This window comes from Dicentrarchus labrax, unplaced genomic scaffold (genome assembly GCF_905237075.1).
Source record: "Dicentrarchus labrax unplaced genomic scaffold, dlabrax2021, whole genome shotgun sequence".
Lineage (NCBI taxonomy): Eukaryota > Metazoa > Chordata > Actinopteri > Moronidae > Dicentrarchus > Dicentrarchus labrax.
In genome coordinates, this window is record NW_026136711.1 from 30246218 (window position 1) to 30269184 (window position 22967).

The following is a 22967-nucleotide window of genomic DNA, read 5'->3' on the forward strand; positions in this document are numbered from 1 at the left end:
GACATTATTATATTAATAGTATTTAATTAATATTTGATTGTCTCCAACTCCGGTTAAAATATTTCTATTTAGCTGCTAAATCTAATCTCTTGCCAAAACTACACTACGTAGAGGCTTCTCTGCGTTCACAACTTAACCATTACGGTGAGTTGACTCATTGTTAATATCAAAAATATTGATTGAAGCCTTAAATAAAAAAAAATTAGTATTATTATTGTATAACTTGTTAAATATGAGGTTTACATTTAATTTGTCTGCAGTCTGAAGTAGACAAAGTATCACCATGGTAATTACAAACAAGAAATAAATCTTTATTAGTCTGAACATAATGTAAACGGACAGCAGCAAACAGCACAATGCGCAGTAGCAACACAAGTTAGGTAGGTTTGTATCTGATTAAACATTAAAGGTGGACTAAGTGGTTCTGATCAGTCCCAATCGTTTTGAACACAGCCCTGCCTTTGTGAGTGGTAAACAAAGTGAATCAGACCGGGCCACACAACACAAACTTGTTATTCCAGCCAGGATTTTTGTGTGTCAGGTAATGTTAAATGACCTGCAGACATTCAGCTTACTTCCAAGTTTACCAAGATATGCTGCTGTTGTTGTTGTGACGTCAACTATAGCAGCAGGAGAGCTGTATCGCTGTCTGGAGCTGTGTGCTGCCTCTGGCACTATATTGACACTATTTCTCCAGAATCGCTTACCACACCTTTAATGTTTATTTGTGGATATGTTAATAAACCGCACGTACTGTGGAGTCTGGAGTCTGCCAGTTTAAAAACAGACTGGTTTAAAGGTAATACAAGCAATACAGCAACTGTTACTACAATCTAACTTTATCAGGGTGCTGATTCTCCAGCAGGGGGAGCTGTTCAGTTATTGTGACCAGCGCCACCTACAGGAGAGCAAAGTAGTGGTTCAGTTCATAGTAATCTGCCATGTTTTAGGGGAAGTAAAGCATTTGAAAGATGCACCCGGAAATGATACTGAAATATTCAGTAGTATTAACTGAATATTACAAATGTAATGCAGCTAAATGAAAGCAGACTGAATAACTAAAGACATTAAACAATCCTAAGTGCTAATATTCTTTCCCCTCACAGTTTAACTGCCTGCTGTACAATCAATAACTTTTAAATATCCTACCATCAGGAAGAGCGGCTGTAATTTATAACTGAAAGTAAAAGACAGTGCAGCGTTTTTAAAATTTGATATAGAGTATAAATGAGGAAGTCACTGAGAGGGACTGTTGCAGTTTGAGGTTAAAGTGCAAAGCATCATATTTGGGTTTTCATATTGGTCAGTTGCCCAAACAAAAAATCCTCTTCCCTCTCGTATTATCTCTCCGGTCGCATAGATTTTATTTTATTTGTACAGGTTTTGAGATTTCTGTCTTCCTCCTAGTACAATAGAGGGAAGAGAGTTTGTTCATACCTTATGTTTTATTATTTGTAATATATTAAATGAATACAAAACTATCTGACCGGAGAGACAACACGAGAACAAATTAATTCTCTATTCTCTCTATATTTAGTGTACTGCCCCTTTAAGAGCTGCCATGCCAGCTTTAAGAAAGTCCCTATAAAAACCCTTTAAACAAGATTAGAAAACATTTAAAAAATCTGTGTAAAATCAGTTGTTGTAGGATGTTCTGCTGCTGGTCACGTTCCTCCGGCCAGCAGTGGAGACGACTCGGAGACTCCGCGTTTGTGGTGATGTGCTGCTGCGACGCCATCGTGTGACCAGTCGTACAGGTGGCTGCTCTGCAAAACTGCTTCGGCTCGCAAGTTAATTTTCTTCATGAAAAAAGAAAGAAACAACAAAGTTACACACACACACATGAATTTAATCACACTGATCTGCTAGAATTTCCTAATTTTACTGAATCTAATGAACAAAAAAAATGCAAACAGCAGTTTCTATACATCATTTTATATCATGTTTGTTGTTTGCAACCCTCTCTCTTCTATCAACCCTTTGTGGGCACCTTTAACCTTTTTATTTTAATTGTATATGAAGTTGTAGTTTAAATTGATGTAAAACAACTACAATAATAATAATTTTAAAAACCACTGGGTCAAGTCAGTAACTAACCGTAGGTCCACAAGTATAAACTATGTATCTCTACACTGGACAAAGATACAACTTATTATCTGACTCACAGAACATGAGGATTTCCTTGTTTGTAGGAGTGTTTGTCTGGTCTTCACAGTAAATATAACAAACAAAACACAAGAGATTAGACTTCAACAGCAGCTGTGTGGGTGAAAAGATGAGAGAGAGAGTACCTGAAAATCTCTGATGTAGGTGAGGAAGAAGCTGATGAAGGAGAAGGCCAGAAACCATTCAGACACGGTGCTGATAATGTGAGCTGTGTAGCCCTGAAGAGGACAAGATACAAACATTAATGTTGACATGATGCTGCAAAGAGCTGCGTTACCAACATCAATACGTTTTATTACCAACTTAAAGGTGTTTCTTTTATTCTTGTATGGCTGATTGTGATCAGACAACTTATATTTCTCAAAGTAAGGTATCATTCTAGCATCAGTACTGAAACTTATGATATCTGCACTAGTAAATCCCACCAATGACTACTGACCGTCTCTCCAGGAGTCCAGTGCAGTTTGTGAGCTACGTCCACTCCCGGCAGGCTGCTGTACATGATGACTGATGATATGAACACTGACAGGACGCTGTTAAGGATCATAGCTAAACACTACAGAGGGTGTGTTTCCATACACAGCTGATATTCTGATTCGCTTCCTTAAACTTTTATCAACCGCTGTTGCTTTGGTGCTGGGTTCTTCTGTTTCCATCATGTTTTTACAAACCAGACTTCAAATATTTCATTATTAGTAAAACATGACCCCAGAACGTTATTAATTGTGTTTTTTTGCTGTGTCGCTAAAGCCGTTGTTGGTATCATCTCCTGAGCAAGTTTGGTTCCAGTAATTGTCCCCGAACGTGGTGGAGAACAGTGGAAACAAAAGTAGAACCTGTGAGAATGACTGCATGTTAAACTGGTTGTTACGTTCCTGTAGTGGTTAAAGGCCTTTCTATCAACCTGTCCACTGATCCAGTCTCTACACCAAGTGCAGTCCTTCCATTCATTTAACGATACTGACATTGGTGCCACTTCTATTATTGTACAATCAGTCAAAAATCCCTTTGTTTTCTCAACACATTCAAGACTGTTTTAATTTGGAACATAATAAAAACTTTCCCCATTAAGTAATTATTGTCTCACTACTCTGTCGCCATATTAAAGGATACTGCTGATGATGCTGCACAGGGTCCAGAATCCGATGCCGAGGCGGACCAGGTAGATGGTCTTGCTGTGGACGTGAGGCTGCATGTAGAGTGACAGCAGCGTCTGAACCAGGATGTAGAGCGCTCCGACCCCGAAGGTCAGCACGGCCCCCACCAGGTGCATGGAGAACAGCGTGGTCTTCTACTCACACACACACACACACACAGATTCACTGACATGTTCAACACTTCACACACTGTACAGGTGTGATCAGATCCAGGACCAGCAGCGCTCACCTGGAAGTTGGCGACCACGCACATCCCAAAGGAGCTGATAAAACCGAGCAGCAGCCCGAAGCGGTTCAGTCTGTTCAGTTTGAGCTCGTTTTCACCTGTCAGAGCCTCCACCTGTTTGTAACGCACGTATACTGTGGCCATACCTGCACACGCACACACACACACACACACACACACACACACACACACTCAATCAATGAGTGAAATAAGTCCTATAACATCAGCCGATATTCTTTTCTTCTTTCTACGTAGACAGAATATTTAACAGCTGTACAATAAATTAATCATGAAAGATTTCTATTAAACAATAACTAACAAATTTGTGTGTGTGTGTGTGTGTGTGTGTGTGTGTGTGTGTGTGTGTGTGTGTGTGTGTGTTGTGTGTGTGTGTGTGTGTGTGTGCACTTGTGTGTTACCTAAAAAGGCTGACACATCCAGCATGATGCCAAACACACACCTCTCTGGTGCCATCGTTCCTGTGTCGCTGCAACACACAACAAAGTTCATTAAGAGAGAAGTTTGTTTTATTTTGTTAAATATATAATAAAGCTGTTTAAAAAATATATATATGTTCATAATATGGAAAAATGTTAATTCTGGTGTCAGATCTAAAACTCATGCACCATGTATTAACGTCAGTATAAACTAAAAAGGTAAATCTGCCACTGTTATTGTATGTGGTTGAACAGTGGTTTCCAACCTGAGCGTCGGGACCCCCACTAGGGGTCACCAAAGCTTGAAGGAGGGTCACGAGGCCTTCTTGAATTTAAAGGGGTGTAAAAAATTTAAAAGAAAATATACACAGTAGGCTTGTATCTCAGCATTTTGTTCCTAAAGTTCAGATTTTTATTTAAGATCTAAACTTTGACGACTTGAACACAAGCTGTAATTAGAGCCTTCACTCTCTGCTAAAGAAGGAAAAGTACAAAGTTAAAACAAGTAAAGAGTCAATAGAACAATGGCGAAGCATCAGGGAGAAGAAAACACTGAATTTGTCACAAAAAAAAAGAAACCTATTTAGTCTGTATGCTTGTTAAAAATAAAATGTAAAAAATACATAATACAGACAGAGAAACTAATTCTGTCCAGAAAACTCTGATATTCATCCAAATTAATCGTTTTACACAAACTTCCTGCACTTATTGCGTTTAATATTTGGGATCATTATTCTGTTTATTATTTGTTCTGTTCTGTTACTGTTATACATTGAATAGTCAGTAAGACATCGTCAGATTACTCAATGATAGAAAATGAATCCCTTAAGAAAAAGGTTGAGAGCTGCTGCTCTAAGAAACTACAATGTGGATTTTCAACAGTTTTCTGGTCAATAAACAAATGAATGTTTAATGTATTAATGTAGGTAATGTATTTAATATGTATATAAAATCATATTTGTTGTAGCAATACTTTCAACTACATTTCAATTGAGACATCTGAAAAGAAAAATACAATACTGCAAATCAAACCAAATCAATATATATCGTATAGAAATAGAGAGAGAGAGAGAGTGTGTGTGTGTGTGTGTGTGTGTGTGTGTGTGTGTGTTCAGACCTGATGTAAGGCACCAGAGGATCCACATGTCTCAGCAACACCGCGGTGATGTAAGCAAAGATGAAGGACGCCGCCGTCCAGGTGACCAGCGCTGCGGGCAGGAAGCAAAGACCCTGCTGGAACCACCACATGGCCGCCTCACTGTGTGTGTGTGTGTGTGTGTGTGTGTGTGTGTGTGTGTGTGTGTGTGTGTGTGCGCTGCTGGTTCACTCTGTCCTGTATACAACACACAAACAGGGACACACACTGATATACAGTCGGGCCGTCATCAACTGTGCTGCTGACTCAAAAATAAATGTTTAATTTTAATTTTTAAAGTGAATATTAAAATTGTTTCACTTTTAAAGACCAGTATGAACACAATTTAAGATTTTATGTCCATACTGGCAGAATAAAGGACCATGGATGTGAAGGAAAACCGGTACTGGTCCAGTTTGCAACTTATACAAGTGTGATGCAGAAACTTGAGGCCACCAGTGCACACACACACTGAGAACGGACTTTACAGTGAAGTAGGAGACATCTTGTATCCTTCAGGAAAACATAAAAAATATGCATATTCATAGATTATGCAATTTTTAATGAGGTAGAAGGAGTAGACGCCTTTTAAAAAGGGAGTTTAATAATGAAATTATACTTTTATTGTGGAAAAAAAACATCTGAAATGTCTGAAGGGGATCTTTAAAGGATTATATTATCATGATTATCTCTATGGGGCATTTATATATCCTGATCTATCACACAACATCAGTTCAAACACCAGTTCTGAGAGGCGCGAGTCATCTGAAATGAGCCTAATAAGATCCACAGCTTCACCTGGCACTTAAAGCTGCAGCAGGTAACCTTTATATCTGCTGACATTTTCACTGTGTCCTGACATTAGTACATGAGACAGATAATCTGTGAATAAATCAGGTTCCTCTGGCTCTAGTGCTCCTAATGGCATTCACAAGAATCCATCATCCAGGACGAAAACAACCAATCAGAGCAGAGACAGAGGTTGTTTTCACACATTATCTGTCTCATATACTGCTGCCAGGATATAATGAACATCTCACCAAATATGACCAAAATAATACTGTTATAAAAATTACCTACTGCAGCTTTAAAGTGATAAAAAAAAACACACAGTGTTATAGTAACGTGTGCAGAGGCTTTAAGGAAATTCCCCATGTTCTCACTGAGGAAGTGAAACTGAGAAAGTCAGACTGAAGTGTGTAAAATTAACTGTTTCTGTTATTCTCGCCTTTAGGGAACCAGGGTCGCTCACACCAAACTCCATTCAAAAATCTGACACTTTAAGAAAAACCAAACTAAGCTCATACGAGTCCAAACGTTACATGTAACGTTAATGATCCAAATTAAAACCAGTAGGATTGTTGATAGCTAACGTTGGCTACGGCCGATAGCTTCCATCGATCATTATTAACGTTATATTTAAACGTTTTCAGTTTTACCGGTTGGACCACCCAGCCGATCGATAGAGGAAATATCGTCACGTGAGTCAGTCAGTCGGTTTGTAACTGATCATAATAACACTCACGTTATCACGAGTCCTCCAGTGACCATACTCTTCCTCAGGCAACTCCTTAAATCTCTTATTTCCTAACGGGACTCTGGTGTCCAGACGTCCGTGTTACTGTCACTAACCGTCGGTGTACTGCGGAGGTCGTGTGCGCCGCTTCCATTTAAAAATAAAGTTAAAAGTTACCACAGGGTCGTTGTAGTTCAGCGGAGGGTGAAGCACGCATGCGCAAGTCAACAACAAGACAAGACTTTAGGGCTCATTCTGTCCTGAATTCTGCCTCACAGGCTAACATAAAGGAGCAGTGTGTGCCCTCAGTTTAAACTACAGGGAAGAGGAAGCTGTGGAAGACCATTTTCACCAATGTGATGGGATAATGAGAAACTTTCTCAAAATAATAATGAATAATGAATTAAGATACTAATTCCAAATATTGAGAATAGGTTTGTCATTATTTTGCAATCCTAAGTTAAAATAATGAGAACGTTTCTTATTATTTTGAGATCCTATGTAAATATTTTAATAGATTACCATTATAATGACTTACACAATCTTTTTTTTCATAAATGGGCTCCATAAAAAAGCTTGTGTGAAGTGCTGATAAAAAAAAAAAAAAACTTACCATTTCAGGATACTCAGCAGAGCTAATACAGAATTTCTCACAACTCTTGGTTAAATAAAGAACCCAAATAGTATATATAGTAATTGTTTTGCAAGTGCATCATGAATAACACCTAATACAAACAGCAATTTAAGTATTCATTTTACACCAATGTGTGTTTTAGAAGCACTACTGTGTACAATTAGGGCTTCATAATTATTTGAAATACTTTTGAAATTAATATGGCCAAATGATAATTCTCACTCTAATAAATTGCAATATTAAGTTTTTATAGTATCGTGCAGCCCTACAATTTACATTTATTCACTCTCTCTCCCGCAGAGATAAAAAAAAAATATATAAAATAAAAAAAAAAACACAAAATTTTTTAAAAAAAAAAAAAAAAAAAAAAAACATCCCCCAAAACCTTACTTTTTTTTAAAAAGAAAAAAAAGTGAATTTAAATAAAAAAATAAAAAAAAAAAAAAAAAAAAAAAAAAAAAAAAAAAAAAAAAAAAAAAAAAAAAAAAAAAAAAAAAAAAAAAAAAAATAAAAAAAAAAAAAAAAAAAAAAAAAAAAAAATAAAAAAAAAAAAAAAAAAAAAAAAAATGAAAATGAATGATACAAGTTTCTATTATTATTGTTATTTTAATGCTGGCCTCCTCTCGTCCCATTGAAAAAAATAATAAGTTGGAAACACAACCGCCAGAATCAAACTTCCTTACATACCACCCTCTGGAGCGTTGCCTTCAGTGGCCCCATCAGTGGTTTCCAGTCAGACCAGGACAATGAATCCATCAGTTTGACCGTTTTCCAGTAAAACACAGAAGATGAAACCTGCTTCCAGGTAGGAAGTATGAAATTTATTTGCATTGGTAGGTGAACGGAGAGATTGTCAGGTGATGTGGTTTTTACTGTACTGTCGTCTATGAACACACACCGTTCTGCACACTGGTGATATACCTGAGCTCGGCAGTCTGGCCAACAGAAGACAAACTTTTACACAAGCTTTCCAGAGTACAGACACACGCAGTGACAACATGCTCATCGTGAAAAGGCTTCTTCTCTTCTACAAAACAATAAAAAAAATAAAAAAAACCTGACCTGACATCAGTAACTATATGCAGATGAGCTGTCGATGCTGTATCTCACAGTTATTATGAAAAGGTTGTTCAGTTGCAGGTTTCAGGTCGTGGGGTTATACAAAGACTCTCTACAGCTATAGTACACACTGTACAGCAGTATAGTACACATGCAGATTAGGGCATCGTTTCTTTTCCCATTTTGTCCTGAAACACCCAGAAACGACCGTACAGAGACGCCCACTGTGGAAAATAAAGGATAAAATAATCTGAATGTCAACATTGAACTGTTTTATTTAAAGGGTCAGTTCACACAAGTCACAAACACAGTTAGTATCCAGTCACACAGGTTTTGATTTTGTCTCGACATTAAAATCTCCATTAAGATTTTTGCCTTTCAGCCAAATAGTTTTTTTTCATATTTTCTATTATTTCTTTTACTTAATGACTATATTTTCTCAAAATTATAACTATAGTTTATTACTTTCTTACATTTGTATGACTTTATTCTTCAAATATTGCAACTTATTTGTATAATTACAACTGAAGTCTCATAATTTCACTCTCTCTCCTGTGGCTCTCCCCACTGGCAGAATGTCTTTACAGAAACTATCATGACTTCCTTCCCAATATAATCACATTATTTTCAAAACTTTTCTTTGTTAAATTATCCTTTTTCATAATATTTAGATGTTTTTTCTTTGTATTTATTCTTGATATTATTTTTTTAAATAGTTTTTATTAGCAAAATAACAAATTTCCCAATTTCCTTATTCAAAACTTTACTCTCAATATATTACATTCTCAAAATACTGAAACCATATTCTTGTAACCACTTTATTCTCATAAATTCCATCGTTATAAGCGTTGACTTTATTTAAAAGTATTTAATGATATACATCATAATATTTCATCTTAAAGGAGCAGTGTGCAGGATTTAGTGGCATCAAGAGGTGAAGTTGCAGATTGAAACTAACTTTTAACACTGCTGGCGTTTGTATTTGACGACCTGGGAACGAGAACAAGCTGTGAAATGTGATGGAGAAACTACGGTGGCCATGAAACCTGTGAAGCATCTAGAGCCACTGTTTGATTTGTCCATTCTGAGCTACTGTAGAAACAGGGCAGCCTCCATACAAGGCGACTTAGGCGTCTGTAGACAAAAACGTTTCATTCTAAGGTAACAAAAACACAAATCTTATATTCAGGTGATTATACACTAATGAAAACAAACTTGGGTTATTATATTTTATTTACGCCAGTAGATCCTCCTAAAAGTTACACACTGGACCTTTAAGATACCACAAGGCATTCAATGTATGTTTGTTATTTGTGTGAAGTGGCCCTTTAACACTTTCTATGAATCAGACCAACAGTCTTTTTTTTTTTCTTTTAATCATTAACATTCAGATGACCTGAACCTGAACTCGTCCAGTTAAGACAATTGCGCTGTTGTAACTGCTGTAACTTGACTACAGTCAACACTTTGCATTGTAAATCTTTTTATAACATTATAAAAAAAAACTATAGCGGCTTAGTTCAGCATCTGCAGATGTAACCCTTTAGACGAAATACAAATAAAAAACAGGCACAATATGCAAAAGCAAGAAACTAAACTCCGCCGTTAAAACTTGTTCTCCACATTAAATCACTACAGGTTCTCTTCAGAAGCAGCAACACTGAACACCCACTCGGCACGAGGCACCGTAACAGTAGAAGATGATGTCGGAGCAGCAGCCACTTCAAATAAACAGGTTTTTATTATTAACTGTCAGGAACAAAAGTTTGATCTGATTCTCGTCAGTCACCACCTTAAAAGCTGTGATGTCATCGTGTGACCTCACCTCCTACACATTCAGTCGAGGTGCACCTGTTCAGCTTCAGCAGGTACGTTTTGGAGGAAACGCAACGTCACCCAATGTTCTGTTATATTAACGGTGATTCGGGTTGAGTAACGGCGTCCATCGGCCACACAGGAAGGAGTGTAAATAACCGTAATGGTGGCAGGTAGTTTGTTTTAAAAGGAGAAGTCTGGTTATTGTCAACAAATCCAATAAAAAGACCAAAACCAACAACTTTTGAAGACTTGTCGTCTATAAAAAGGCTTAAATTCTACAAGATTATAATGGAGTGAAAGGACCACTGACCTTAAAAAGGTACAAGTCTGGGGATATTCTGCATTATTTTCAACAAATCCCACAAAAAAAGACCAAAACAAACAATGAACTGATCCACTAACAAGTGTTGTCTGTGTATTTAAAGCCTGATAATCTTATTCCTCGGTACCAGAGCTCCATTGTTGTCAAAAAACTATTAAAAACACATAAATGAGGCACATTGTTGCACTGAGTGACATGTTCCTTCATTACCAAAAACACACACACACACAGTATTTGGACTCACATACACATTCCTGCTGCCAGTAGAACAAAAAAAAAAAAGTGGATTAATCCACTGCTGAAAATAGTCCCCAACAATTGCATTATTTCTTCCTGATTGAATAATGTTTGCTAAAACCTACAGTAACCCGATGTCTTAGGAAATTACTGAGAGTCGGAACCAATGAGTCGGGAAGTCAGAAACCATTAAGAGACAAACTAAAACATTGTTGGTTTTGGTCCTTTCACTGGATTTGTTGGTGGTAGAAGAGGAACGAGAAGTAACAGAAAGCAGACAGACAGCTGGCGGAGTGATCTGTCGCTCTGATCTGATCGGAGTATTGATTCATTTAAAACGTGAGCTTTGTTCTCGAACTCAAAAGGCCTACTTGCTAGCTTCTGTACTTTTCATCTGCATAGCTCTTAACGCTAGTAAGTGGACCTTTGAGTTTAGACATTTAATACGTGAATAGTTCAGATTTTGGCTATCGTGTCTCTCCCTCTTGTGCATGACGTGTCCTAATCTATTTACAATGAAAAGAATAAAAAGTGTAGAGGAAGCCAAACTCCAAGAAGCATTAGCCAAACTATAAACTTCATAATGAATAGCAAATAACATTACATGTGACAATAAGCACGCACACACACACACACACACACACACACGCACACACAACCCAGACTTGAATAACACCCAAAAACATCCCATGTGCAGAAACGAGTGATTTCAGTTAACATTGGCAGTGAATATTCTGATATGTAACAGAAAAGTGGAACAAAGTCGACATTAAGTTTCCTCCAAAACCGCATTTTGCTGATGTGAAACAGCTGCACAGTTCTCAGTAATGTGCAGAAGATAAAGTTGTTTTAAAATCATATACATGAAGAAAAAAAAAAAGGTTTATAAATGTGTCAAAGCAGGATTTTTAACTTAAAAGAGAAGCACAGACACCGTAACAGTTTGGTATTTACAATAGCAAAAAGGTGAAAGTTATGCAAATATTACAAAAATTATAACCATGAAAAGCAAAGAGTTTGATTCATTTCCAATACATTTTCTTTGCACAAGAACAGTTAAAACACACTTAAGTTTCTCTCCTTGAACATACTGAGTAGCACCTGTACTCTCCTGAAATATTTGCTGTGTAACCATGAGTTTGTCAGAAGATATTATTATTATTATTATTATTATTATTATTATTATTATTATTACTGGGGCAGAAGATTAAACTGGTACAAATTCAATTCTGCACTGGTGAGAAAAAAAAAAAGAGAAAACAATGACAGTAATACTCCAGTATCTTAATATATATTATTTGTCCTCACATTCAGTTGGCAGAAGCACGTACGTTACACCACGTCATCCCCTGCATCTCTACGTGGAAAACAGAGGGAAGAAAAGATGAGTGCGACTAACAGGAAGGGACAGAGTCAGTAATGGCCGGCGTGTCCTCAGTGAGGAGCTGAACTGAGCACTGAACAAGGCTTGATTTTGAAAACGAAAATGTGAAGATGGCAGGCAATCTGGTTGCAAACACTGACACAGTAACGCACCAAGTCAAAAAAGGAAATGATCTGCAGGAGAGAAAAGAGACAGTCCGTCACTCTTTGCAAGCAGGAATAACAGGAGCTCTACACACAGTGGAAACACATTAGTGACAGGAAGATTAAAAAAAATGATGAAAAGTTCAGTAAAATTATAAAAGAGTCAAAGGTTTTACTTAATATCTCAGAATTCGGACTTAATATTTCATCATTTCAATGTGTAAAAATCATAGTTTGTATCTAATTTTTACACAGCATCTCTTTTTCATCCCAATATTTCAGTGTCATAATTTTGAGTTAGTATGTTATAATTGTTACTCAGTATATCTCATACTTTTGATACATTACAGTTTTTCATCCCCAAACTTGTGACATACTCAGATTTATGATATCAAGTAAAAATGTTTGATGATAAAATCTCAAAATAATTAGTTTGACTGTCCTACTTTTCACTCGTTATCTCAGTTTCATACTTATGACAATATTTCAGTCTTTCAGTATACATTTGACTTACTCGCTCGTTTTCACTTGGTAAGTCATAATAAAGACTTGTATCTTATTATTTATTATTTTTACCTAGTATCTCCGAATTTCAACGCATCATTTCAAACCAGTTACTTCGTATCTAATAACTGTGACTTAGAAAACATTCAATCAAAGCTAGAATCGTGTGTGTACTTACCAATGCAATCCACAGCACCAGGTACTCGTCGATAAAACTATTGAAATACTGATCCAGGAACAGTAGTCCTGGTCCCAGGAAGGCTAAATCATGGAGATGCATCTCACTTTTTGTCATATGTGCTACCTGTGGACAGACAGAAAGCACAGTCAGCATCAAACAACACAACTGTTTAACTATACTAAAAATAAAAATAAATTCCTTCAGCAATTCTCTGTTTTAACTTATACTTTATATATATTAATGGTATTTTGTGAATTTTAATGTATTTTTTTATGGTTCTATCAGTATGTTGAATGTTGAGCTACTTCCTACAACTTTTGTTGTGATGACAATAAAGTTAACTCAAACTCAGGATAACTAATGTGGTAAAAAGAAGTTACTGCAAACTGAAAATAAAAATGCAGTTTCAAGTTCAAAAGTCAACAGGTGAGATCAGAGAAAACAGATGTTCCACCGTCTCGTCACTAACTTTGTCTTATTTTCTATGATTTCTAACATCAAGTTCTCTACCAGACTCTTGTTTCACAACAAAGTTTATTTAGTTAAATGTTAAAACTGTTCAGTATTTAGTTATATGTTGCTCAATCACAGCTTACACTCTGTTGGTATGAGCTTTACAAGGTTTTTTTTGCCAGATTTGAGGAATTTAAACCGGGTGAAGCTGAACAAAGTATTCAGCTTTGGATTTGTTTGAAGGTGATTTGTTTGATGAAGCTCGGCTAATAGTTTCCTTCTGCTTCCAGTATTTGTACTAAGCTACATTAAACACATCCTGGATCTCAACAGTGGAGAGACACAGCAATGAGTCTGAATCTGTGTGTACAAACTGAATACTGAAGTTTCTACATTGTCAGGTTTTTCCTTTCTGTTTCTTATAAAAAAAAAAGCAGGTTTGACTTACAACTAATTTATTGGTGATTTTCGCCGAGACGAAGCCAAACGCCAGGATATAAAGACACGGATGTTTCTCAAAGAGCTGAACAGCAGACTTCTTGTATATCATCATCGCCAAAATTATAACGGAACCAATATGTAAGACTGGAGAGAGGACGCTGGTTCCCTGAAGACACAGACACACAATAAACACACAGATGGTTAATGTCAGTAGAAAGATTCACTAGAGCTGCTTAAAGTCCCATAATAATTAGCAATGAGTTCTACATAGCATATGATACAGAGCGGTGGTGCATTCAGACACCAGCTTGCGATAAATTATTCAACAGATAGCAGCTGACAATTTGAATTTTGTTGTTTGGCTAACTAACAGAATTAATGTTAATTAACTACAGATAATAAAATCTGAAAATTGAGAAGCCTTCTTACAGCTCTGGTAACTGTTGGTGCCTCTGGATCAAACCATATACAGTATTCATAATGGTCAATCAGGTTTCTTATTTACAAATATAAAAAGATGTGCCACAAGCCCTTTGAGGCAAATTCATTGTTTGTAATTTTTGGCTTAATAAATAAAACTGATCAGTCAAAGTCAGTAAAAACTGAAGAAATACCAGTAAAATTACACATAAATTACAAAATATCTGTGAACTCTGGTTTGCAGTGACAAATGTCAGCTGGTAGCACTGTTAGCGTAACCGAGAATACACACAGCTCTACAGGTAGTAAGAAATTAACTGAGTGAAGATATGTTATGTTTTATAGCCGTCATGTGACCAATGTTACACAAACCATCAACAGGTCACACTGACATTGCTCGGAAACATTTCCATGTGGATTTATCTGTGATAAAACAATATCCTCCCTCTTTAAACACCAACTTATCAGGACTTACTGCTATTGTGGATCCGTTTTTGCCCACACCTCCCGTAAAAATAACTCTGAAGTAATTGGTGCAGGAGAAGATGGCTCCTAAAAAAGTGCAGATGGCAGGAACCATTTTCATCTGGATATTTAGGATCGGAATCTGGGAATCAAGACAGTAAAAACACTCAAATTAAAAGGACAGATAATGAAACACTTTTACATGGATAGATTTTGCTGATCATACTAATAATCCAGCTATTTTTGTAATTTGTGAGTTCATTCACCTTTACATCCACAATGAAAGCATCATGAGTAATGTTAGAGGATTGTAAACACGTTCAGAGTGACACTCTTTCTGATAACAGTTATAGTAAAACAGTCAAAACAAGAATGTTAGAGCAGCATTTTAAAAAAAAACAGCATAAACATCAATACACAATTACATTATCACCAGTCTCATTAATCTCAATCATTAAGAATTAGAACCGATCACAATTACCAGTGACTGCCAAAAAGCAGATCCTCCCACGGCGGCCAGCAAATACATGATTATAATGAAGATTTGCACCTCAGTCACATCAATGCTGAGTGGGAGGAGAAAGCAGAGAGTTCACAGTGAGGATTAGTGACCAGCACACAGTAATCCTACAGCCTTCTTCCACAACACACTGCTGGACACGGAGCTGATGGGACGCTGTTGTGTTCTTCGCCACCACGCAGTTATTTATTATTTATAATGGAGGTTAAAGATTAAAACAGGAAAGTCGCTGCATTAAAGATGCAATCAGTTATATTTAACTGGCTCTTTGAACAAGAGGTCGTCCTCCTCAGTGACTTCTGACATATTTTTAGTGGGAGACACTAAAATACGTGAAGTCACTGCGCCCGCTTGTTAAGAAATCATTCCAGCACGTAAATCCCCGTAAAACCACCAACTGTTGTTAATTTCTGTTTGTGTACAGATTTAACATCTGACATACGTTTTGATTAGAGAGCTTTAGAGGTGTTGAAGGAAGGTGTAGTTTTGAACCAGGCTAGCCGTTTCCCCCTGCTTCCTGTGTTTATGCTAAGCTAGGCTAACCACATCCTGAACACCTCACTGTAAGAAAGAAAAATGTTTAATGTTTCCTTACAGCTTTCTGAACACATATAACCTGTCTGGATATCTACAGCTACAATTAAATATTTTCATTATCAATTAATCTTGTGGTTATTCTTTTTAATTAACGATTAAAACATCAGAAATAAAATGAAAATGTCTTAAATATTTCCCAGAGCAAGTAGGAAACGGTTTGCCAACAGTCCAAAGCCCGAATATATTCAGTTTACAGAGATAAAAAGAAAGATAAACGCAGAAAATCCTCTTGTTTTGTTTCCTCCACAACATTTTCCAAACAATCAGAAGGTGTCACATTGTTCCTCGTCCCCGGTGGCGTTTGGATTTAGAGTTTCGGGTGGAGATCATGCAGTTAGTTTGATACTGAAAGAGTTGTATTTTTACTGACTGCACCTTTAAGCAGAACAGACTGTGAATTTAATTCTCCATGGAGGTCAGCAGTCACTGTGGAAGGAGACAGCAGTGAGCCATGCAGCAGCAGCCAGGAGGTTTACCATCATGTTCCACAGGCAGGGACCGACAGTGGCTGTGAGCATCTGTAATCCTGCTAGACAGATCTGCACTTCTGTTATGTCAAATCTACACACAGAATACATCCACATTTACTGCAGCACCACTGCACACCTCACTGCTATTATCTCGTCAAATTACTGACAATAAAAGTATAACTAGATGCTGTTTTTAATAAGTAACAAAATGTGTTTTAGATTTGATACATTCACTTTTTTTGTTATTCAACCTAAAATTTATGCAAATCAATCTTCTGTTTTTCCAAACTTACAGGTGTCACTCAATTTGGCAATATACTTAAGTAGAGCTGTACAATTTATCGAAATATATCAAAACAATAAAAAATATATTTATAATAATAATAAGTTTTATTTTATGTGATTTTAATTGTTTTTTCAGTGAAGAGGACAATTGCTCTATGTTTTATGTTTAAGATAGACGGACTAAATTCTTAGTTTACAGAATTCAAAGTTTTTATCTTAACACAGAACCACAGCAACAAAAAACAAAGAAAGAAAGAAGAAAAAACAAGAAAACACCACAAACACTGAGAAGCACAGAGCTGTGAGCTGTTGAACCGCGCTCGGTGGACATAGAGAACAATCACACATCAGTCCCGGCTGTAGATGAAAGGTCTTAATCTTGTTTTTCTGAGCAGATATTTCCTGATTTAAATCGTCACTTTGTAAATTCTATGGGTTTCTGTGTTCAGATAACATTAAATACAGATGCATTTGAGCAGCTTTTATAGGAATCAGTACTGAAACTCAGGTCTTGTATTGAAGGACTGAACTTTAACTCCTGAGACGAGCGAACTTAATATACAAATAGAAATTATCTTCTTGCTTTTAAAAAGAAAAACAAACAGCTTTTGTCGACTCACATGCCGAAGCGCAGTGTTCCTGACACGTATGTTTGCCAGTGGGCACAGTAGAACATAAACATCCCGGCGAAGCAGCAGAAGAACATCCAGTCCGGGTTCGTACCCATCTGCACGGCTATACTGGTTCCCAACACTACGAACACTGTAGAGACAAAAGGCATGAACACAGGTCGTGTTAAAAAGGAGCTTCAGATTCACGGGGACGCAGCGGAACGACGTTGAACGGGTACAAGCTGACCAGTGGAGAGGGAGTCACAGCCGTGGTCAAACAGCTCGCCCAGCGGAGAGCTGCTATTGGTGCGTCTGGCTTGCTTCCCGTCGATGGCGTCCAATGACTGGTAGACAAACAGACCCACAGCACATAGCAGGTACGCCCAGAGAGGAGCCTGAAACAACACACACACAAACATTCATGCAGGGGTCACTCACTCACCTTGAAACCCAGAATCAAATACGCTTCAGGTTCATAACTCAGAACAGATGCTGTACACTTCAATACATATAATCACAGACCATAAACAGAGTCTGTGATACTGAGGCTAACTCTGCTCAGTCTCTGGTGGACTTCAATTCATTTTTTATTACAGTACTGTCACCAGGAAACAGACTCCATAGCTGCAAGGTCATAAAGAGAGGTGTGTATGGCTCGCGTGTCGTCGTCTTTAAACACCAAAATCGAGTCGGAGCCAGTTTTCCATCGAGGCATATTTCAAAAGTCTGAGACACCCCAAGGTCGAGGACCTCAAAAAGGTTTCCATGCCCTATTTGAGTTATTGAACAGATTATTTAACAGTGATTCAGCAATTTTACATGTATATATATTTCAGTATTTCTCTACCACAGACACCCAATGACAAATAACAGGTCCGTTGTCATTGTTGTGTTGGAGGTCAGTTTCCAGAAACAGCCCCAGTAACAGACCTATGACAGTCCCTGTAATAAAATGGCTGCTGGGGTAACTCAGCGAAGTAAAACAGTATTTGTGTTAACAGAAATCCTAGTTGTGTTTAATAAGTTTTAACATGAAGACATTCCGGTATAACGATGCTTCAGAATGATGACGAACCTGTTCAGTGGCAGTTGGGCAGTAGTAGATGAGCACGAGGGTGGTGAAGACGTTGGTTGCCAGGCCGATGATGGTGATGAGGTTGGGGGCGATCCAGGAGGGGACTCTTCCCACCAACCATTCCCAGTAACGCTGCATCAGAGGCTCCAGTAGGGAGCGTCCAGCACTGCTGTACCTGTAGGGGACGGACAACAGCCAGGTGAGGACATGATGACTTTACCCTGGTGATTTACTGCCCCCCCCCGCTTTTCAGTGTTCAGAAACTATAAACAGAGTGGCAGATCTTTTTATTCATAAATAATTTAGGTGATCTCCTCTCCTGTCAAGTTCAGACAGCCTGCAGGTAGTTCTGCAGTTTGAGAGTGTAAATGACAAACAGCTAGCAGGACGGGAATGAGTCATCAACCGTTTACGTGTCGTCAGTCCAGAAATACCAGCAACTAGACAATCAATTTATATTGTGACATTTCTGATTGTCATATTGGAAAACCACTGACTAACACTATGTACACCACTAATGTAATACCTTAATGATATTACATATGACACTGACACATGAGCTGAAGTGGTCAATCTCTTACAATTAACTGCATTATTTTACTTGTTTGTGTTCAAGTTGAAACAAGTTTGAAAATAGTTGTTAGAAGACTTTCTTGTTTCAAACTGTGTTGACCACATAAACAGTCCTGGAGTTTAATGTTGTAGAAAATAAACTCTATTTAAACCACAGTCACTCAAACAGCAACTAAGTTTGAAATGTAAACTCTTATAAAACACTGAACACGTCCATATGAGACTGCTGAGGACATTTCTGCACGGTTCCATAAATCACTGCCAACTTACTGTACATAGTATTAAATATCCATATAAGGTAAAGTTTTACTGCCGTTCGTCTCAGTCTGTAGAGCTGAAATCTCTGTTACCTGTGCTCCTCCAGTCTCTTGAGCTGGTGTCGGGACAGGGGGGGCGAGGGCAGCTCGATCAGCCTGCGCAGCACTCCGGGGGCCAGCCAGCAGGCCGCCTCCATGCCCATGCCCTGCCCAGGGTCCTTGTCCCGGGCAAGGCTTCGGCGAGAACGCAAGCCCCCCCCTTGCTGCTGCCCCGTCGTACTCATGGAGCCCTGCTGCCTGCTGATCTGGTCCCCGATGGCTCTGGCTCTGCCTCTGCCACTGTCCTGCCGGAGGGGCTAAAGATCCACAGTGGGGCCGGGTGAGGCTGGACAATACCTGGGAAACAGGAACCAAAGATATAATAACATAATACAGAAATACAGCAGCACAAAACACAGTGAAGCATCTTTACCAAGGCTGCAGCCAATGCTTATACTGATAGTAATGTAAAGATAAATCACAAGGCAGTTTAACTGTGGTACAAATGTGTGAAAAACAAACTGTGGTTTTAAGGCGCGGTGACTTTAGTTTCACTTTTACAAAGAAAAGGAAATATGCATTGTTTTTGAACAGTTTATACTATATAACATATATACGTATATAAACAGGTGAGTGGAGTAAATCGTATTATTTTACAATAACATAAAAACAGACACACAGAGCTTCTTGCTTAAATAATAACTGACTTAATCAGATTAATCGTTACAGATGAAAGATCAGACCTCTCCGGGGGGGGGTTATCGATAATAGGATTAATTACAGGTTTGTAACGTTACCAATAATAAATAAACGACCTGATATCTCTGACCTGTTCAACCAGCACAGACATAAACAAGAGTCAAACCGGCTGTAAACAAACACTACAGACAACAAACATTACTGACAACAAACACTACAGACAACAAACACTACAGACCACAAACACTACAGACCACAAACATTACTGACCACAAACACTACAGACCACAAACACTACAGACCACAAACATTACTGACCACAAACACTACAGACAACAAACACTACAGACAACAAACACTACAGACAACAAACATCACAGACAACAAACATCACAGACAACAAACATCACAGACAACAAACACTACAGACAACAGACACTACAGACAACAGACACTACAGACAACAGACACTACAGACAACAAACACTACAGACAACAAACATCACAGACAACAAACACTACAGACAACAAACATCACAGACAACAAACACTACTGACAACAAACACTACAGACAACAAACACTACTGACAACAAACACTACAGACAACAAACACTACAGACACTACAGACAACAAACACTACAGACACTACAGACAACAAACACTACAGACAACAAACACTACAGACAACAAACACTACAGACAACAAACATCACAGACAACAAACATCACAGACAACAAACACTACAGACAACAAACACTACAGACACTACAGACAACAAACACTACAGACACTACAGACAACAAACACTACAGACAACAAACACTACAGACAACAAACACTACAGACAACAAACACTACTGACAACAGACACTACAGACAACAGACACTACAGACAACAAACACTACAGACAACAAACACTACAGACAACAAACATCACAGACAACAAACACTACAGACAACAAACACTACTGACAACAAACATCACAGACAACAAACACTACTGACAACAAACACTACAGACAACAACACTACTGACAACAAACACTACAGACAACAAACACTACAGACAACAAACATCACAGACAACAAACACTACTGACAACAAACACTACAGACAACAAACACTACAGACAACAAACACTACAGACAACAAACACTACTGACAACAAACACTACTGACAACAAACACTACTGACAACAGACACTACAGACAACAGACACTACAGACAACAAACACTACAGACAACAAACACTACTGACAACAGACACTACAGACAACAAACACTACAGACAACAAACATCACAGACAACAAACACCACAGACAACAAACACTACAGACAACAAACACTACTGACAACAGACATCACAGACAACAAACACTACAGACAACAAACACTACAGACAACAAACACTACAGACAACAAACACTACTGACAACAAACACTACAGACAACAAACATCACAGACAACAAACACTACTGACAACAGACACTACAGACAACAAACACTACAGACAACAAACACTACAGACAACAAACATCACAGACAACAAACACTACTGACAACAGACACTACAGACAACAAACACTACAGACAACAAACACTACTGACAACAGACACTACAGACAACAAACATCACAGACAACAAACACTACTGACAACAGACACTACAGACAACAAACACTACAGACAACAAACACTACAGACAACAAACACTACAGACAACAAACATCACTGACAACAGACACTACAGACAACAAACACTACAGACAACAAACACTACAGACAACAGACACTACAGACAACAAACATCTGCCTCAGCGGCTCGCTAACGCTGCTAGCTGTTAGCTGCTAGCTGCTGATGGTGGAGATTAGCATTAGCTGGCTGCTCCGGAAGACGAGTGTCCGGTTGAAGTGATTCGCTGGCTGTCGGTTTTGTTTTCACCCCCCCTCTCCACTCTTGCATGGCTGACAGACCAGTGCTGGTTGTAACGATGCTGATTAAAATGAGACTCTACTGACACTTCCCCCAGAGATGACTGCGTCTCGCTGGAGCTAACCAGCTAACCCCAGAGACAGCTAGCGACTGGCGGATGAACGCAGACTGACCTGGCCGATTAAAGGACGACAGCCGCGGGTAGTCCGAGGGGGCGGTGAGGGCTGTTCAAGCCGACAGACAGGACCCCTCTGTGGGTGGCTGGGGTCGGACTTTTCTCTTTATGTGCCGGATTACCGGAGGATCGGTTGCAGCTGTCGGTGGATCACCCCGACCGGTGTCACTGTAGTTGTCACAGCGAGCTAGTTCACGTTAGCCATCACCGAAGTCTCGCGTGACTTGCTCTTCTTTAACACAGCTTTGTGCCCTGAGTAAAGTCTCGCAGGTAGGGAGGGAGGGAGGGAGGCAGGTAGGGAGGGAGGGAGGGAGGCAGGTAGGTAGGGAGGGAGGTAGGGAGGGAGGTAGGCAGGTAGGGAGGGAGGGAGGGAGGTAGGCAGGTAGGGAGGGAGGGAGGTAGGCAGGTAGGGAGGGAGGTAGATAGCGAGGCAGGGAGGGAGGTAGGCAGGGAGGGAGGTAGGCAGGGAGGGAGAGAGGGAGGGAGGTAGGCAGGGAGGGAGGGAGGCAGGTAGGGAGGGTGGTAGGCAGGGAGGGAGGTAGGCAGGTAGGGAGGGAGGTAGATAGCGAGGCAGGGAGGGAGGTAGGCAGGTGGGGAGGTAGGGAGGAAGGTAGGGAGGGAGGCAGGGAGGTAGGAAGGGAGGGAGGGAGGGAGGTAGGTAGGGGGAGGAGGCAGGTAGGGAGGCAGGTAGGGAGGGAGGGAGGTAGGCAGGGAGATAGATAGCGAGGCAGGTAGGGAGGGAGGTAGGCAGGGAGGGAGGTAGACAGGTAGGGAGGGAGGTAGGGAGGGAGGCAGGTAGGGAGGGAGGGAGGGAGGGAGGTAGGCAGGTAGGGAGGGAGGTAGGGAGGGAGGTAGGCAGGTAGGGAGGGAGGCAGGTAGGGAGGGAGGGAGGTAGGCAGGTAGGGAGGGAGGTAGGGAGGGAGGCAGGTAGGGAGGGAGGTAGGGAGGGAGGTAGGCAGGTAGGGAGGGAGGTAGGGAGGCAGGTAGGGAGGGAGGGAGGGAGGGAGACAGGGAGGGAGGCAGGAA

The 22967-nt window shown here is 39.2% G+C and overlaps 2 protein-coding genes across 4 annotated transcripts; both read right to left on the minus strand.

The window, feature by feature from the left end:
* Positions 1-290: 290 nt before the first annotated feature.
* dram2b (DNA-damage regulated autophagy modulator 2b) lies at positions 291-6885 on the minus strand. 2 transcript variants are annotated; one of them, XM_051414440.1, is made up of 8 exons: positions 6815-6885; positions 5104-5319; positions 3969-4036; positions 3553-3695; positions 3280-3457; positions 2606-2688; positions 2292-2384; positions 291-1799 (listed from the first exon to the last, which is right to left on the minus strand). In XM_051414440.1, the coding sequence occupies exons 2-8, from the start codon at positions 5232-5234 to the stop codon at positions 1665-1667; spliced, it is 831 nt and encodes a 276-aa protein (XP_051270400.1). In that variant the 5' UTR covers positions 5235-5319; positions 6815-6885; the 3' UTR covers positions 291-1664. The 2 variants fall into 2 exon arrangements, with proteins under 2 accessions (XP_051270400.1, XP_051270399.1); XM_051414439.1 differs by having other exon boundaries at positions 6647-6861.
* A 3167-nt stretch (positions 6886-10052) lies between these two features.
* cept1b (choline/ethanolamine phosphotransferase 1b) lies at positions 10053-22156 on the minus strand. Of its 2 annotated transcripts, none has more exons than XM_051414707.1 (10): positions 21940-22156; positions 19180-19482; positions 18257-18431; positions 17429-17576; positions 17191-17332; positions 16292-16376; positions 14709-14840; positions 13821-13979; positions 12917-13042; positions 10053-12264 (listed from the first exon to the last, which is right to left on the minus strand). In XM_051414707.1, exons 2-10 carry the CDS (start codon positions 19368-19370, stop codon positions 12142-12144), a joined length of 1281 nt encoding a protein of 426 aa, XP_051270667.1. In that variant the 5' UTR covers positions 19371-19482; positions 21940-22156; the 3' UTR covers positions 10053-12141. The 2 variants fall into 2 exon arrangements, with proteins under 2 accessions (XP_051270667.1, XP_051270666.1); XM_051414706.1 differs by lacking the exon at positions 16292-16376 and adding an exon at positions 15180-15264 and having other exon boundaries at positions 21940-22154.
* Between the last annotated feature and the right edge of the window lie 811 nt (positions 22157-22967).

Excerpts from the sequence above, each read along its gene's own strand:
- dram2b (XM_051414440.1), bottom strand. The coding sequence starts at position 5,234 with ATGTGGTGGTTCCAGCAGGGTCTTTGCTTCCTGCCCGCAGCGCTGGTC. Across the intron at positions 3,458-3,552 it reads GCGTGGTCGCCAACTTCCAG|AAGACCACGCTGTTCTCCAT; the intron begins GTGAGCGCTGCT and ends GTGTGTGAGTAG. Across the intron at positions 2,385-2,605 it reads ACTGGACTCCTGGAGAGACG|GGCTACACAGCTCACATTAT; the intron begins GTCAGTAGTCAT and ends TGTCCTCTTCAG.
- cept1b (XM_051414707.1), bottom strand. The coding sequence starts at position 19,370 with ATGAGTACGACGGGGCAGCAGCAAGGGGGGGGCTTGCGTTCTCGCCGA. Across the intron at positions 14,841-16,291 it reads CCTGCCTGTGGAACATGATG|ATTCCGATCCTAAATATCCA; the intron begins GTAAACCTCCTG and ends CTTGATTCCCAG. Across the intron at positions 12,265-12,916 it reads TGGTGCTGTGGATTGCATTG|ATCATTTCCTTTTTTGACTT; the intron begins GTAAGTACACAC and ends TCTCTCCTGCAG.